The sequence below is a fragment of the Metschnikowia bicuspidata genome (assembly GCF_001664035.1).
Source record: "Metschnikowia bicuspidata var. bicuspidata NRRL YB-4993 chromosome Unknown METBIscaffold_5, whole genome shotgun sequence".
NCBI classification, from domain to species: Eukaryota; Fungi; Ascomycota; class Pichiomycetes; order Serinales; family Metschnikowiaceae; genus Metschnikowia; species Metschnikowia bicuspidata.
In genome coordinates this window covers 836,412-852,362 of record NW_017387735.1, presented here as the reverse complement: position 1 = coordinate 852,362, position 15,951 = coordinate 836,412, and the positions used below count along the sequence as shown (strand labels likewise).

Here is a 15,951-nt window from a genome sequence, read left to right as displayed (position 1 = left end):
CGCGCACATATCTGCTTTTCCTGTATCAAGTTAAAAAAAATAGCCTCATCATATCTTACCTGAAGATGGAACCAAATATTTGGGTTGCCGCTGCTGACGACCGAGTCGATCTTGTGGAGAAGTATCTCAACTCTAATGAATTTACTGCTAACGCCAAGGACCCGAACGGTTATACGCCTATTCACGCTGCTGCTTCGTATGGTCATATCGATCTCTTAAAGTTGCTTATTAGCAGAGGAGGCAACATCAATATCCAAGATAACGACGGCGACACGCCTTTGCATCATGTTGAGGACATTGAAACCGCTAAATTTATTGTGGAACAGTTAAAAGGTGACTATAACATTCGGAATGAAGAAAACCAGACAGCAGCAGACTACATAGAAGAGGGGGCGGAGCAACCAGAAATAACACAGTACTTACGTTCTTTGCTTCATGACAAACCAGAAACAACTGGTACTGTTTTCGATAGCTTGCCAAGCTCAGGTGTTGTCGACGGTCATGCCATCAGGTATACCATGGAAGAAGACGCTGGTGATCTTGATCCCGAGAGAAGACGGAAACTTGAAGAGATCGCTAATAGTGAGAACCCAGAAGAAGCTTTGAGAGAGCTTGTTACGTCTGCAGTGAGAGATGGATTATCCCAATTCAAGAGGGAAGAGGAGGGAGGTGACTCCAAAAGAAGTAGAGCCGACTAAGGATAATAGAAATGCTTCACGGAACTCATTGAAAAATAAGCTGATGCAGAATAACCCATGGATCAAAGAGCCAATTCTTGCATTTATTTGAAACGCATGAAATCGGACGCTCAAGTCGAAAGAAGCACTTGATATGTAGTATTGTCGGAGATCCAAACAAGGATTTCCTGGAAATAAGGATACCCAACCCAGGCAAATACTCACACCTGCGGAAAATCCATACCTTTACAAAGCGTGAAAGCAAACCTTAGAAAAAATTACTTCTCCAATGGTAGATCAAATTTGTATTCATGAGCACAATACCGCCATGTTGCGACACTACTTTTTGGATATCCCGCGATTGTTTCCAGGCGGGCGACATTGGACCTAATATGCACCACCATCACCTGCACTAGTCGACGATATCCGTCCAACTCAACTACTCATTCTTCAGAAGGCAAACATGTTTCAAAAAATTGTTGAATACGCAAAGTCTGGTCCCACAAATGTGGATGGAACTCCGTTGTATGTTGTCATACTTTTTGTTTGAAAAAGCTGAAAGCTTAGTGGTGCCACGACTCTACCACATGTCAATTTTTGTCTCGGAAGGTACTAACTGATATGCAGCAAGACTTTCCACATGCATTCGTTGGAGGAGTTGACGAGCATGAATCTCTTACAAAGACTTCAACTTGCCGATTGGAGATTGGAGTTATTTACGGCGTTCACATGTGTGATATTCTTTTTTTTGTACAAATTTGGAGACCTGTATAACACCAAGAAGGTGTCGACTTTTCTCCAAGGTGTGCTGGGGGTCTTTGAAGAGAACTTTCACCTTTTTGGCGTTGGAAATGGCAAGTTGTTTGAAAAGGACAGTTCAGAGAATTTTGCCTCCTACGCCTCGGGCCGTGAAAACATTTCGAGAGTGAATTTGGTATTCCGCTTAGCTCCCAGACAGAACTTTTTTATTTGGGTCATGGAGCTGATTTTCTCGTTCTTTACAGAATCTGTATCCACTCCAGAAGACAAGGTTGATATTGTGATATCCCCCTCAGCTGACTATGAGAACTTCATCTCGGCTATCGTCTCAAAGTTGGGCATGAACGAGTACAGAAGACTGAACTATTACTTATCTTTGACCAAGACTTCTGATTCAGCTTCCTTACCCGAATCATTTGTTTTCATGAGCGAGGCTAACGATTTCCAAGAAAAAACTTTCACTGAGAGACTTGCTAAGTCATTGAACCTTTCCATGGCTTCATACTTGAGATATCTTGCCTTCACTGACCAGCCGATTGACAGACCTCAAGTGATTCGTGACTTGATCCCTCAACGTAGAATTGTTCTTTCTGTCAAATTGGTCTCAGGAAAGCAACAATTAGCCGAAATTTCCGAGGTTCTTGCTGCAGTTTTCGAGATTATTGACAAAATTTCATCTGGTGAGATCACCTTCAGAGCCGAGTCCTCTAAGAAGGTAGTTAAGACGAGAGACGCTGAGGTAGCCAAGATCATTAAGGCGGAGGAGGCTATGAAACAAGATGATTTGGCTGAAGAGAAGGCTAGATTGAAGAGAGAGGAAAAAGAGCGCTTTAGAAGAATGTCGAGAGAGGAGCAGGAAAGGGCTGAAAAAAAGGCAAATGAGAAGAAGCAAAGAAAGTTGCAGAAAAAGATGAAGGTAAGAAGCTGATCTCATCAACTTGGTTATGAAAAAAAATTATCGAATAATCAAGCCTTAATATAAACTAAACAATGAACATTAGTTCAGATATAAAGTATGTTCTATGGTTGTTCCATACAAGAGTCCCAATCTTAGAGTTTTCCTGTTAAGCGCCAGCCTCTGCCTACTGGCGTGTTGAACGCTTCAATAAAACCAGCGCCCTTCGCGTCGGCAAGAATCCAGAGAAGATCATAGCCGTAAAAAGGTTTCCTGAAGTTTGCCATTATTTTTCCTTCCCATTTATTAAACAAGTTCTCTTCAAGACTCTCTTTGTAAGTCGTTTTATAAAGGGTTTTGACCAACCAGGTTCTGCCCGAATTAATCATCTTCAAAAACGTACCACACCTGGGATACGCAATGGAATATTGATGGACGTCAATTTCAAAATGATGATTAGAGGTTAGCGTCAAGAACCCTGTGGTAACTAGGCTGGATAGCTCATCTGCTGAGAAATCTTGGTTCGTCACAAAAAGTGCCGTTGGATTATTTAGTATGTGCTCTCTGAATTTCGCCATGATTGAAGCAACCTCAGTGTCAGCCTGTAGGATTGTGTCTGAAATCTCATTTAGATACTGCTCTGTATTGACAACAACCTCCGCATTTTCATACCCATATGTGACCTGATTATTTAAACCCCCTTTTCCTGTTCGCAGGATAACAGGTAGTGCATTTGTTATTATGAATTTCCTCACTTGGCTATTTCTGACAAATAGTTCAAGACTGCGATCGACGTACGTATTACCCTTTGACTCAAAAAGAGTGTAAAGTTGATTAACTGTGAGCATACCCCCCGTTGGAAGTTGCAGGTGCCTGTATTTATTGATGTCTGCTTTTCCTTCCATGGATATTCCTCTGAGCAGAAATAGTAGATCTGAAGGGGTTTTTGAATTTATCTTCACCTCGTGACTAAAATATCTGTCATGACAGAGAGTGCTTTCAGCCCACTGGTTGCGTATAACTAGATTAATGGCTTTCACAATGGAAGATACATCTTGTAGTCGGAAGTCCATCTGAATATTGTGTTCAGACACCTCTAAAGGATCTTTTTTTGAAACCTTGTCCTCATTTGCTCCAGGCTTTGTGCCATGCGAACCATTTTTGTTTACTTTCTTATACAATGGGTTGATGAGTGATTTTTTGTTTTGACCGGGTTTTTGGATCCTTGACAGTTGTGCCGCTGAGGAGCGTAGACTCATAATGGCAAAAAGGCAGATGATCGCTAGAACGCGAAGCGATATTTCGGTTGCTCGCTCTACGGCAGGTTTCGCCAATACATTGATCAGCTTGTATACATACATGCAAGCAAAATTCGGGACACAAAAAATCAGTCGTCGTCGTCAATTTCATGCAGAGATAATTTTCGCTCAATGAAAGAGTACTCCGGCAAGAAATGGCCTTGTATATCGATTTACACTTGCCCAAACTACCGACCACGATAAGCGTGAAACATATTCGAGAACACAATGTTCCGCAGGATTGACTGTAATGAAGCATAACCCGAGCTTCACATGTACATATTCTATTTACAGATTTACTGAATGTTAAGGTTTCTTTGAAGAGAGCCAATTCTTCCGGCAACCAGGAAAGTCCATGAGTACAGACCTGATGATTCGATCTCGACCACACTTTCGCCTTTGCTATCCTTGACAGTAATTGCGGATGAGGGGATTTCAATACCAGTAGAGTTGAAAACAGTGGCGGAAAGGAAGTCTTTCGAGATAGGAAATGATGGAGCACTGATGGTGAAAGTTCCTGGCAAACTATCGCCCAATTCTGCCAAAGAGTATGTGGAAGTAGCAGGTTCCGCTGTAAATGATTGAGCTGGCGCATCCTCAGCCGCCTTTGCCGTTCTGGCATTGGTAAACAAGTTGGACAAGTCGTCCAAAGACAAGACGGGCACAGATTCCTTCTTGACAGGCTTCTTGAGAACAACTTTCTTGCCCTCAGCAGGAGACGCTGGGCGAGGTTTCTCCACGACAGGTATTCTGGGCCCTTGGCCATCAACTATATAGCATGCCTTATTGCCGACGTGTAAAAAGTTGCGCATATATCCGGGCTTGACTCTCACGATCTGACCTTTGACACCCAAAGGTAAGCAGTCCTGTAATAGTTGCACATGGACTTTGCCAGACTTTGCAGCTGTCTTGGTGGATGCCCACCTTATAGACTGTCTCACTATGCTAACCTTGGGGATCATGATCCTGGCAGTAGTCTTGAATCCTGGAATCGAAGTTGCCAATGAGGCTCTGAGATTTATCAAGCCGAAAAATATTTCCGTTTTATTGGTGTACTGGTGCACGGGAATTTCAACGCATGTAATATATTCCAGACCAGTAGGTTTTAAGTAGTCTTCAATAACCCCAAGGAAGACTATATAAACTTGACAGAGCAAGCACGCCTCAAGAAGAAGACATTTTCTGCCCCCCAAAATCAGAACAAGCTCAAGACGCATTTTTTATTGTGAAGTGAAACGGCCCACAAGAATCGAATTGTCAATATTTCAGCATGCCCCTACATAATTATATAACTAACGTTCATTTCAAGCTCGAACGATTAGGCTTATTTCTGAGCTGATTGTTCCTCGATACTAAAATTGTTGATGTTTTAGTTGTTGTGGTGTTCACCTAAAATACTCAGGTTACATCACCGATGGTCGCGGTGCTCGTGAGTTGGGCCGGCTCGTGCATCACACCTCATCTCATCTCAAGTTTAATTGCCATACAATCCGGGCTCACATCAATTTCCTACAAACAAAAACTTGTATCCAAAAACCTTGCCTCTGGTTCCTAATAGAATTCTTCTAAAGTCATATCACCAAATGTCAACAGAAGTTTGTTCCGTTTGTCTAGAAAGGGAATCCAAGTATACATGTCCCGCATGCGAGTCCAAGACCTGCTCTCTAGAATGCGTTAAAAGACACAAGCTCCGATCTGAGTGCACCGGAATTGTCGACCCCACCAGATTCGTGCCTAATAATGATCTCGGAACGAATCAAGCATTGGTAAACAGGGACTATAATTACCTTCTCAACTTCGAACGGAAGATTAACCTTGGAAAGTCAGATCTCAAGGATAACGCGAAACAAGTGTTCAAGCGGAATTTCAACCAGATAAAGAATGTCAAGCGGCCACGCCTCAATGACACGAAGGAAGACGACCCCCGAATGGACTTGGTGCGGAAAGTCTTCCCCAATGTGATGGCCACTTCCGTGAAGAGAGAAAACACACTTATAATCCATCTTCCAGTGGGCATGTCCCGGAGCTCACAAAACAAGTCTGGATACGACAAAAAGTCTAATGCTTTTACTTGGTCTGTCGAATGGGTGCCTTTTGAAGATGGTGCATCCCCAAAGAAGTCGTTTGTCAGTTTCAGACTTAAAGAATCATCTTTGTTGAAGGACGCCGTGCCTATTCCAGTTTTGGCCAAATACATGGGAACTGAAGTTGGCGAAAAGGATAAGCTCCATTTCTACTTAGAGAATTGTGTGAGTTCTCATACTCTGAAGGTTTCTCTCATTCCATTATCCCAGGACGAATCACTAGCAGCTGCATTGAAAAACAAGATTGTCCTTGAGTTTCCCAAAATTTATGTTTCTCTCAACGAAATCGAAAACGCAGACTTTTCTGGAGCGCATGGGTATGGCCTCACACCTGACAGCTCGGAAGAATCATCAAGCGCTAGTTCAAGTTCAGAGTCTGAATCAGAGCTGGATTCCGACTCCAGTTCAGGCACAGATTCAAGTCTGGGCAGCAGTGAATCGGATAGTGATGAAGCTCCGGAGGAGGAATCTTCCAGACCCCCTGAGAGAAACTTGACTTTCCCGGAAATACTGCGCAACGAAGCTAACGTGCAAGCATCATGAGACGATTTTAGTAACCACGGGCGGTGATTGATATGTCTTTTGAGGTTGAAGCGAGAATCCGTATTTCTGCGATAGTACTACATAAGAAATCAAACCGTGAATGGGTTCTCACTTTCCACCAACGGAATATACGTCAGTAGTAAGAAGACCAAATATATCCCTAATACTTTGGGTCAAACTATGGCTGCAAATACCAACGTCAATTCCAGCCATTCGAAAGGCATAATCAAGATTGCGATAAAACTTCTCTATTTATTTAAACTGATGCCAGTTGTATCCGAGTGACCTGCACCGCGCGAGACGAATGAGATGGGTTCCACAATCTTCCCATATACGAGCGTCATCCTCTTTTCGATTCAATGAACGTATTTCGAAAGTCACTGGAACAAGACAGAAACGTTCATGCCACAATCTATGTGGGAAATCTAGATACTCAGGTCACTGAAGCACTCTTGTATGAACTTTTCATCCAGGTTGGCCCTGTGAGGCTGCTCTATCTTCCAAAAGACCGAGTTCTACGAACACATCAAGGATTCGGGTTTGTCGAATTTCGAGGCATAGAAGATGCAGACTTTGCTCTCAACCTACTTCGAGGAGTTAGACTTTATGGTCGGACGCTCAAGATGAAGAAAACCGATCCTCAGAGTAACAGCTCGAATTCACCAGAGTTCAAACATACAGCTGGGGTTGGTGCGAGGTTGTTCATCAAGAATTTGCATCAACTAGTGGACGAGAAATATTTGCAAAATACATTTTCAGCCATTGGGAATCTCATCAACCAACCAATAATCATCAGAGATGAGAAAGGACATTCAAAGGGGTATGGCTTCATTGAGTTTGGTGATTTTGAAAGCAGCGATAAAGCCATCGAACGATTGAATGGCGCTATTTTTATGAACAACAGAATTACATTGAGCTACGCATACAAGGAAGGCCAGGAAGGAAAGAAGATACAACATGGTGATCACGCTGAAAGAACTCTTGCTAAACAAGGAAACAAACATTTGAAAAAAGAACCAGCGACACGAGAAACGAGGTCTTCGCGCAACAGATAAAACAAAAGTGAAGCAGAAGTTTAGCAAAGTTTATGCATAGCGAATTCGGGCTTCGGTACAGCTTACTTGGAACGAACCTAGATGGCCCTTCATAATAATTTCCTGTGACAGGAGAGACTGCTGGGTGCGGAAACGGGAATGGATGCGGGGAACGCGTTCTGGTGTATGGCGCGAGACGGGATCGAGGAAAAATGATCTGGCTATTGAAGTATCTGCCCTCAAAGCTGACGCTTCGAAATGTTTTTTTCCCAGAAGGTAACCAAGACATTGAATTTTGTGCTATGAGATCTTAACTCTCGTCTATTCAACTGGCTAGAATAGGATGCCCGTCTCATATGGCGCGAAAGTAAGCTCCTGAGTAATTATGCAGAACTGTAGTGTTTAACCAACTTTGACATGAAGGTTGCTTTATTCACTGTAATATACTACAAACAAACAAAAATTTAAAAATGTCGATACCAACAACGCAAAATGTTGCATTGGCCAGGAAGCAATCAGACTCGCCTGATGGCATTGAATATGCGGAAGTGGATACACCACAAATCACCGATCCACACGATATGATCATCAAGAACAAGTATGCTGGCGTCAATTTTATTGATGCCTACTTCCGCAAAGGCATCTATCCCACAGAATTTCCACATATCTTTGGAAAGGAGGCCTCGGGTGTAATTGTTGCTGTTGGCGAGGCAGTCACATCGTATAAAGTTGGGGATAAAGTGGCTTACATGGCAGCTAAATCGTTTGCACAATATACAAAGGTTTCTGACGATGCAGTGCAGATCAAGAAGCTCCCAGATGACTCTACGGACGAAGATTTGAAGAAATGGGCGGCCGTATTACTCCAAGGGTTGACGGCAATTACTCTCTCAATTGAGTCGTACAAGGTTGAAAAGGGCGATTTCATTTTGGTTTGGGCTGCTGCAGGTGGAGTGGGCCAAATCCTCACCAAGCTCACTTCTTCTCTTGGGGCAAGGGTGATTGCAATTGCTTCCACGGATGACAAATTGCGGACCGCGAAGGCAAAAGGTGCTGAATTTTTAATCAAAGTCGACGAAAACATCCCTGCGAGAGTTGCGGAAATTACAAATGGTCAGGGAGTACGTGCTTCGTTTGATAGCGTGGGAAAGGACTCTTTCGAGGATTCCTTTGCATCTGTGGGCAGAAAGGGTACTTTGGTCAGTTATGGAAATGCCAGTGGTGTCGTTCCTCCCTTCAGTATAAACAGATTGAGTTCTAAAAACATGAAAATCACCAGGTCAGTATTGTTCAATTCGGTCCAAACAAAAGAGGAATGGGTGTATTACACAGACATCCTAGAGGATGCTTTGAGAAGAGACACCGTGGATGTGACAATCTACAAAACTTACCCATTGTCTGAGTATTCTCAGGCGATGAAAGACTTGGAGGGTCGAAAGACGTCTGGAAAATTAGTTCTTGAGATTTCGTAATTTCTAAATAGTGTTTAATTACTGGTGCCCATGATTTTGTCGCGCCAAAAAGATTCTAAACTTTTCACAACCGGGGTCTTGAATGTTCGTACTTGCCCAAATCTTCTGGGGTTACTACGCCATAAACCAAGTTCCCCTCACCATTGGTGACAATAGCAAAATAGTTCCCGGAGTTGAAGAATTTGCCTAGTTCCTCTAGCGGGGTCAAAGGGGTAAGAACTTGATAGTGCTTGCCTCCTGCCGCTTTTGGCCTGAGAATTTTGGAATTCAATGGCGTCTTAGAGTTGGACTTATCGTCCTCTTTGGCATATCTTTCTTTGGCTTTCTGACTGAACCAATGCATAAATTCTATTGTGAGTGGCTCAGTTGATGAGCTGGTTTTCTCAAGAGGCTTCGGATCCAGAAGTTTCACCACGCCAAGCAATCTTTTGTTTTTCTCGTGTATCACTGGAAGAAAGGTGAACTCGTTTTCGAAAGCCACCTCAAAAGCTCTCTTAAGAGGTGTCGAGGGGTTGACTGAAATTGCCGGGCGAATATCTAGATCCTCCACTGTGGCGCCTCGGTAATCTGTGATGTGGAAAAGCAGCGGATTCATGTCTAAGGTGTGATGTCGGTTCTTTTGGATAGTTATCGCGGACCAAATCAGGAGACCCCATGTGACTGCAGGCAAATAAAAACAGTTTCGCAGTATTGCGCACCGCCAGTTCGAGGATCCATGTGGAATATTTAACTCAAGTCAGTGTATCAACACCAGCTCACGTCGCCATAATTTCATGCTGCTTCAGCACTCCTGTATTGACTGTTTTGGTGGGAGCCACTCGTGTCACTTTCGCCCTCTTCTTTCGCAACTCTCCTCCACACGTCCTCGTCATTTCCAACATCAAGCACGCCGATTCGCATGGTCGCTAGAAGATTAACTGCCGCAGTCAGGTGACCATATACACCACCGTAAAAAGCCTTTGTAGCATCTTTGCCATGAGAAGCTTTCAAAAGGGGCAATCCTCCTGGGTGCTGGTCCATAAATGGCGTAATGTCATGAATGATGTTTTGGATGACGATGTAGATTCTGTTTTGCGAGGAAGCCGAATTGCAAAGCTTCCTAAAGTCCTTGGTTGCAATCATCGGCAACTTAGAAATTGGAGTGCCCCAGTTCAACTGAGACTTTAAATGATTTAGGACTTGCTGCTGCTGTTGAATTTGAAGCTGCGTGACTAAACTTTGAGGGGCCTTCGCGATGTCATCCACTAACCCAAGTTGCAGTAGTACAAAAATGAACCACTTTGTAGGGTCAAAGCTCCAAATCAGCGAGGACGCTCTATAGTCATGTGGGAACTCGTGATGGTAGTTTTGCAGAGACTGACCATAAGTGAGAATGGAGATCAAGGGATTGGCACAATTGATCAGCGAGTTCTTGTCATTGAATGGTTGTGAGGGAATAGTGACGTAGAAGCGTTTGAAATGACAAATAGATTCTGTACTGAACACCAGTTGCTGACAGGCAAACATTCTGAGGATACCAGGATATATAAGGCCGTTGATCCACGAATCTTCACATAGAATCACACTACAGACAATGGGGATGATGATTGTCGTTAGAAGAAAAAACCAAAAGCACAATCTTTCTTGCCAAAGAATCCACTTTAGTGTACCAAGTGCCCTGTGGGTCCTGTGTTGGTCTTGTGCATTTTCAGAATCGCTTTCGTCAAATTGGAAGCTGATTTCCGCTGGTGGCGTCAAAACAGAAGGTTTATCCAAGAGAGGCGGCTTCTGATCGTTTGTAGAGGGGAATTCGTGCTCAACAAAATCCCGATAGAACACAGTGATTTTGGGCTTTTTCAAAAGCCACCCGCAGTGGGCCCAGAAAAAGCCACGCTTTATTGAATGGGGATCCTTTTCGGGGTCGTCTGTGTACTGATGATGAGCCCTATGCATTGCTGCCCATATCCTTATAGGACCTACTCCCACACTGGCACCAAATATACCAAAGAAAACATGAAGTGGGGTGTATTTAGGCCGAAATGTGGAGTGGGAGTAGCACTTGTGGTAGCCAGCCGTGAACGCAAGCAAGGTCACGTTATAGTATATAACCGAGAACCACAATGTGCGGTTATTTTGAGGAATGAAGCTCAAGTTTCCATGTATCAAGTACGCCAACGCCCCTAGCGGTAGAAGAACCACAGCAAATAAGGAACTGTAGTTGATGCGGCGAAGCAAGTCCTGCTTACGCTTGCGGATGACATTTCGGGCATTTCGCTGAGCATCACTGGAGACACCTGTTTTGATTTTCCGCTTCCGCACCTTTACTCCTTGCGAGTTAGGTGATATCATCGGAGCAGAATTTGCTATGAGGAATGGAGTACGATCCTGAGAGGATACCTGTAGGGTGAGCAGGCAATGGTGCGAGACACACCTGACATACTGAGCGAGGTGCCGAGGATTTGAACACATTTTGAGCACCACGAGCCCGATGTCTACTTTGACACCACTTTAGGTCAAGTATTCTATTTTGATATTCTGGATCTGAATGCTTAGGATATTCGGCCCTTGCGCGGCTTGCTTATCGATTCAGGCTTATCCTACTCAGATAAGGTTCAGCTATATTTTGGCAGTGAGCCTTTTGAGACGACCGTTTACAGAATTAACTAACCGTATTCTTACACAATGTTTTAGAATGATTCTCGGATTTGTGTTACTCTTTAAACTGATGGCGGGTAACAACCTGGTCGCTGAAGTGGAAAGGACATGTTTATGATACCACGACCGCTCTGTGCCCCTCGACCCACAGATTCCCTCTCCATAGCACCAAAGTCTATATTAAACACGACGAGTCATTCCTGTTGACGCGAGCAAAGATACAACAGGCAGCCTTCACTACATTATCCAGCGCTTCAATTATGAGATTCCTTAGTCGAGATACTTCCAGAGTATATCATGCAGGATACAGACCTGAACTGCGAACCGTATAAACATTTCGTCCGTCTGCGTATACCTCCATTTAGCTAAGCACAAAACATGGGTCCATCTGCTATCCCTGTAGCCCAAAATCAGTCTTCGTCTGCGGCAGATGCCCCAACTAAGATTCATCAGGTAAATGCGCCCACACCCGCAATTTCGTACACCCCTACCGACGTGACAATCCCAGCGAAATTGTACGACAAAGTACCGAACTTGGAATGGTACAAGAAACTCCAAGAAGCCGAACGGAAATTGGATTTGCTTATTGCACAAAAAAGCTTGGATTTCCAATCTGTTCAAGCTGCGTCGATGCAACCCCATATTGCAAAGAAGGAGACAGGCACTTTACGCGTATTTGTTTACAACACATGTGAAAATATGCCATGGCAGAAAATGGGACAGGGTGCTACTCTGTCTGAAACTCCAGGCCAGGAATCTCACTGGACGCTTCGAATCGAAGGACGATTTATCCCAGATAGCAAGGAGAATGTTGATGCAGAGAAAGTGAAATTCTCTTCGTTTCTCTCTGGGTTGTCGGTCGAGATTGTACCTAATGGTGACTACCCTAATTTACAAGGTAACCCGTCAAACGTGATAGAATGGAGAGACTCAGCCACGGGTCAAGGTATAAACCCTGCCAAAGAAAACGTGTCAAATGGCTCTTCGCACCTGTTTGATGGTATCGACATCAAGCGTCCTGGTATCTTTAACATTGGCACCAAAATAGCCATCTTCGTCAAGGAATTCTCTTCAAAACTTGTCTTGTCTGCTCCAATGGCTGAGTTCACCGGAAGGAGGGAGTTATCGCAGCAAGAAATTGTCTTTCACATCTGGCAATACGTTTTGTATAAAGATTTGTTCAAGAAGTCGGAAAACTTTACTAAAGTGCCTGCTGTGTCCTCCTCTGCCATCTCCAACCCAACCATGAGCGTGGATGAAGATGATAACGAGATTTCTGTCGTTCACTCAGACGATACGCTAAGATCTTTGTTGAAAGTGGATGCTTTTAAGTTCCGGGACTTGTACAAATTGATTCAGCCTCACTTGAATCCCAGAGAGCCTATTGTCTTTGACTACGAGATAGTCACCACCAAATCCACAACTCTCGGGGATGTAGTCATCGACATTCCAATCGAATTACCCTTAAGCATGAGCAAAATACAGAAAGAAATCATCGAAGAAAATAAGAAGGCGTTCGAGATTATGTCGAAGTCAGATGAGCACGTCCAGTTCTTGAACCAAAGAATCTCTCTAGGAATTGCTGCTTTACACAATGTGAACTCACGAGAGATCTTTTATCGCGAATTGAGTGAAGATCCAGTGTCATTCTTGAGAAAATGGCTCGAGAGTCAAGCGGAGACATTAAAAGCCCTCAAGAGCGAGGAAGGCTATAATGAAGAGACCGCTAGAAGGGCAGAATTCTTCAAGGAAAACGAAGAACTTGTGAAGCAAAAAATCGAGCTAATGTTGGGGGCTCAAAAATTGTGAGTGGTTTGAAGATTCGTGGTTCCTTTGAATTACCCTACAAAACAAATCACTTGATAAATCGATTTCAACTGAGGTGACTCAGTCATTTTTATGTATATTATTCAATAAAAGAAAAATTGTCACATATTATCAAGAAATCTAGTCCATGTACTCTTCGTCCTGTTCTTCCTCGGAGTAGTCATCATCCTCCCCACCGAGATATTCTTCATTATCGTCATCTGGGACTGCTTGGGTGGCATATTCCACTCGCTTTCTTCGGGATGCTCTACTCTTCACAACCGATTCAGTTTTCAATTTCTCATATGCAAACATCATTGGTAGAAGCAGGGTTAAGAACAGATACATGTGCAACGCGGGGTGGTAAATAACACTGCTTTGTGACATAGATTTTTGTGACCCCTCAGAAATGCCTAGCTTGGAGCCTAGGTGGGCAAGAAAATTCTCCAATTCATCACATGTCGAGGCAACGCAATACCAATGTTGAGATTCGTCAACAGTTCTCTTGTTCTGTACTTCATTGCCATCCTCATCAAATTCAACACCAAACTCCTCCAAGGTTTCTGTCAATAAGGCATGTACGTCTTCGACATACAATGCAAATCCAGAGGGACTTGACATGCGAACTCCAGCTAAATCTTTTGCCAGGCTTCGCATTTGTTCCATCGAAGACGTTCTTCCGCTTGCATGGTCTGCCATTCTCACCAAATAAAATCTTCCGATATGAAATCCACAGTCGCCTACGACAAATTCGTTAAGACGATAATTAAGAGGATGATTCAATGGGTCTGAAGTCGGATCGAAATATTTCGGAAAATTCGTGGTTTCAGGCGATTGCTTGGGTTTTCCTTTGCGGGAGTACTTACGCTCGAGATCTTTTTTTGACTCATGCGCATGTGTAAATCCTTTTAAAATGGCTCGAGAGCCGTATAATGTATCTCGCTCTCCTGAGGTGTCTTGCTGGCCAAAGGCGCTTGCGAAAAATTGTTTGACTGCTGTACTTTCCGACAAGCACCAAGTGACCATGCAACGCATCATGATACATCGGTCATCCGCAGATTGGATCCCTTTGAATCCATCTTTTTCGAAGCTAGCCTCATGGAATGGATTTACAAACTCCAAAGGACCTTCGAATTCGGCTGTCTCATTCTCGGAATTTTGCAGACTGGGGTCACCGGGGCCATCATCCAGGGTACCACTTGATATCTTGGTCGTTTTGTGGATTTTAGAGTCATCCCTCCATTCCAGCGGAAGCCCAAAGGATATGTATTTGGATTTGAGCTCCTGCAAAGCTGATCTTTGGCCATCACTTGCAATCGGCTTTTTACGATTGAGCACAAGAGCGAGTAATCTTCGAAAGAGGAGATCCATGGTGGAGGAAACCTCATGAATAGAGTTTTCAGACTCCTCTTCGGAGACATTTTCGAGACCTAGTCCTTTCTCAAAGTCTGCTGGTCCCAAAGGGCCAATCAGGATTAATTCCTCAAACATGCTGAGAAATGTGATGATGTACGTTATGTCAAGAGCATACGGTTTGTGCTTGACAGGGAAGCCAAAAGCTAGTTCTTCGAGGGCAGCATCTCTGTTTAAAGACGCGTTGATCAAGTTATCGTCGTATAGATCATAGTTCAAGGAAACAAGGGGACCCGGGTTTGAACGAAGAATCTTACTCTTTTCATGAATTATGGTTGTTCTGCTGACCCTCGGCCTTGTTTTGAGAGTGATCTTCTTGCTCTTCATAGAAGTCTGTACTTCGGACACGGAACCATGACTTTGGGTATCAGATGCGTCGGACTTCATCACCACGACCCCGTTTCCACCAGTGGAATTTGACAGCAGTTTTAGGGGGATTTTGACGAAAAGCTTAGACGTAGTCGGTGTGAAATTCGAAAGTCTTTCTTCACTCTCATCAACCAGATCAGTGGGTTCCCTTGCTGAAGTTTGGGTTGCTCCATCCTGCTTTACGTCATTTACTTCAGTGAGGTCCAATTTTAATGATAACGGACCCGTGCCTTTTTTGACCGAGAAGTTGAGTTGTGCTTGTCTTCGCCTTCTTCCAGACGCGGGCCTTGTTTCCATGATTCGTTCTTTGTCTTCATGCATGGTGTCTTTGTCTTTGTGAGAAGCAGACGCGAGAAGAGTCTCTTGATGGCTCGAAATTTTGTCACTTTGATAAGTATCTGAGGAAGAAGCATCCGATTCTTCTTTGGGATAGACGGTCAGAACAGCTGGTTTGGTTTGCAAAGCAGAAGAGTGTGTTCCGGATTCTTTGAGCTTTTCGTTTATCTCAGTTCCACCTTCAATGTCCACGTTCTGTTCATAAGAATCAGCTGCAAGTGGTTTAATGGACGCGTCAGCGTAAGCGAGCGATTCAGTATTCCTATTGGAGGAAGTTGTGCGGACAACGTGGTCCTGGTTTTTTTTCATGATTTGTTTCCCACTCCTAATACCAAGAAGCAGTTTTTGACGGAGATCAAGACTACTCTGACCTGTGTTGAGAATATTAGCAGCGGTAGGAAAACGCGAGCGCAAATGGTAGCATCGAGGACGCGGGTAAATTTCCTAGCACTTTGAGCGAACGAGGCAAGTGATTAAATATATTCTCGCTTTTCGTGACACGTTTAATGTTTGCAGACGTGGAGGTAATCCTCTGCGACAAAAACACTGGTATGTTGAATCTGTAAAAGGCTGCTGGTGTCCATGGGGAGCCTGTTTGGAGGAGCTCTAACTAAAAGACAATGGAATGGAG

At 43.8% G+C, this 15,951-nt stretch overlaps 11 protein-coding genes across 11 annotated transcripts; 6 read left to right on the top strand and 5 right to left on the bottom strand.

The window, feature by feature from the left end:
- The first annotated feature begins 37 nt into the window (after positions 1–37).
- Positions 38–1,136, top strand: METBIDRAFT_33045 (uncharacterized protein). The gene has a single exon (XM_018856202.1). The coding sequence runs from the start codon at positions 66–68 to the stop codon at positions 696–698; it is 633 nt and encodes a 210-aa protein (XP_018710602.1). The 5' UTR covers positions 38–65; the 3' UTR covers positions 699–1,136.
- Positions 1,137–1,344: 208 nt separating this feature from the next.
- On the top strand, positions 1,345–2,364 carry METBIDRAFT_45229 (uncharacterized protein; the record flags this gene model as incomplete). Its single annotated transcript, XM_018857893.1, has 1 exon — positions 1,345–2,364. One exon carries the CDS (start codon positions 1,345–1,347, stop codon positions 2,362–2,364), a length of 1,020 nt encoding a protein of 339 aa, XP_018710601.1.
- A 122-nt stretch (positions 2,365–2,486) lies between these two features.
- Positions 2,487–3,590, bottom strand: METBIDRAFT_79376 (uncharacterized protein; the record flags this gene model as incomplete). Its single annotated transcript, XM_018859053.1, has 1 exon — positions 2,487–3,590. One exon carries the CDS (start codon positions 3,588–3,590, stop codon positions 2,487–2,489), a length of 1,104 nt encoding a protein of 367 aa, XP_018710600.1.
- Positions 3,591–4,030: 440 nt separating this feature from the next.
- On the bottom strand, positions 4,031–4,558 carry METBIDRAFT_25869 (mitochondrial 54S ribosomal protein MRPL50; the record flags this gene model as incomplete). The annotated part of the gene is made up of 1 exon (XM_018855303.1): positions 4,031–4,558. A coding segment is annotated over one exon (528 nt), but the record flags the coding sequence as incomplete, so codon positions are not given.
- Positions 4,559–5,212: 654 nt separating this feature from the next.
- METBIDRAFT_44624 (uncharacterized protein) lies at positions 5,213–6,256 on the top strand (the record flags this gene model as incomplete). The annotated part of the gene is made up of 1 exon (XM_018857817.1): positions 5,213–6,256. The coding sequence occupies one exon, from the start codon at positions 5,213–5,215 to the stop codon at positions 6,254–6,256; it is 1,044 nt and encodes a 347-aa protein (XP_018710598.1).
- A 359-nt stretch (positions 6,257–6,615) lies between these two features.
- On the top strand, positions 6,616–7,311 carry METBIDRAFT_79374 (U2 snRNP complex subunit; the record flags this gene model as incomplete). Its single annotated transcript, XM_018859052.1, has 1 exon — positions 6,616–7,311. The coding sequence occupies one exon, from the start codon at positions 6,616–6,618 to the stop codon at positions 7,309–7,311; it is 696 nt and encodes a 231-aa protein (XP_018710597.1).
- A 224-nt stretch (positions 7,312–7,535) lies between these two features.
- Positions 7,536–8,794, top strand: METBIDRAFT_212107 (NADPH:quinone reductase). The gene has a single exon (XM_018855054.1). It carries the CDS (start codon positions 7,761–7,763, stop codon positions 8,760–8,762), a length of 1,002 nt encoding a protein of 333 aa, XP_018710596.1. The 5' UTR covers positions 7,536–7,760; the 3' UTR covers positions 8,763–8,794.
- A 32-nt stretch (positions 8,795–8,826) lies between these two features.
- METBIDRAFT_44598 (uncharacterized protein) lies at positions 8,827–9,357 on the bottom strand (the record flags this gene model as incomplete). The annotated part of the gene is made up of 1 exon (XM_018857814.1): positions 8,827–9,357. One exon carries the CDS (start codon positions 9,355–9,357, stop codon positions 8,827–8,829), a length of 531 nt encoding a protein of 176 aa, XP_018710595.1.
- Positions 9,358–9,533: 176 nt separating this feature from the next.
- OLE2 (Ole2p) lies at positions 9,534–11,210 on the bottom strand (the record flags this gene model as incomplete). The annotated part of the gene is made up of 2 exons (XM_018859051.1): positions 9,534–11,025; positions 11,173–11,210. 2 exons carry the CDS (start codon positions 11,208–11,210, stop codon positions 9,534–9,536), a joined length of 1,530 nt encoding a protein of 509 aa, XP_018710594.1.
- A 535-nt stretch (positions 11,211–11,745) lies between these two features.
- METBIDRAFT_33041 (uncharacterized protein) lies at positions 11,746–13,333 on the top strand. Its single transcript, XM_018856201.1, has one exon. It carries the CDS (start codon positions 11,775–11,777, stop codon positions 13,203–13,205), a length of 1,431 nt encoding a protein of 476 aa, XP_018710593.1. The 5' UTR covers positions 11,746–11,774; the 3' UTR covers positions 13,206–13,333.
- Positions 13,334–13,343: 10 nt separating this feature from the next.
- METBIDRAFT_13088 (uncharacterized protein) lies at positions 13,344–15,629 on the bottom strand (the record flags this gene model as incomplete). The annotated part of the gene is made up of 1 exon (XM_018854304.1): positions 13,344–15,629. The coding sequence occupies one exon, from the start codon at positions 15,627–15,629 to the stop codon at positions 13,344–13,346; it is 2,286 nt and encodes a 761-aa protein (XP_018710592.1).
- Positions 15,630–15,951: the final 322 nt, after the last annotated feature.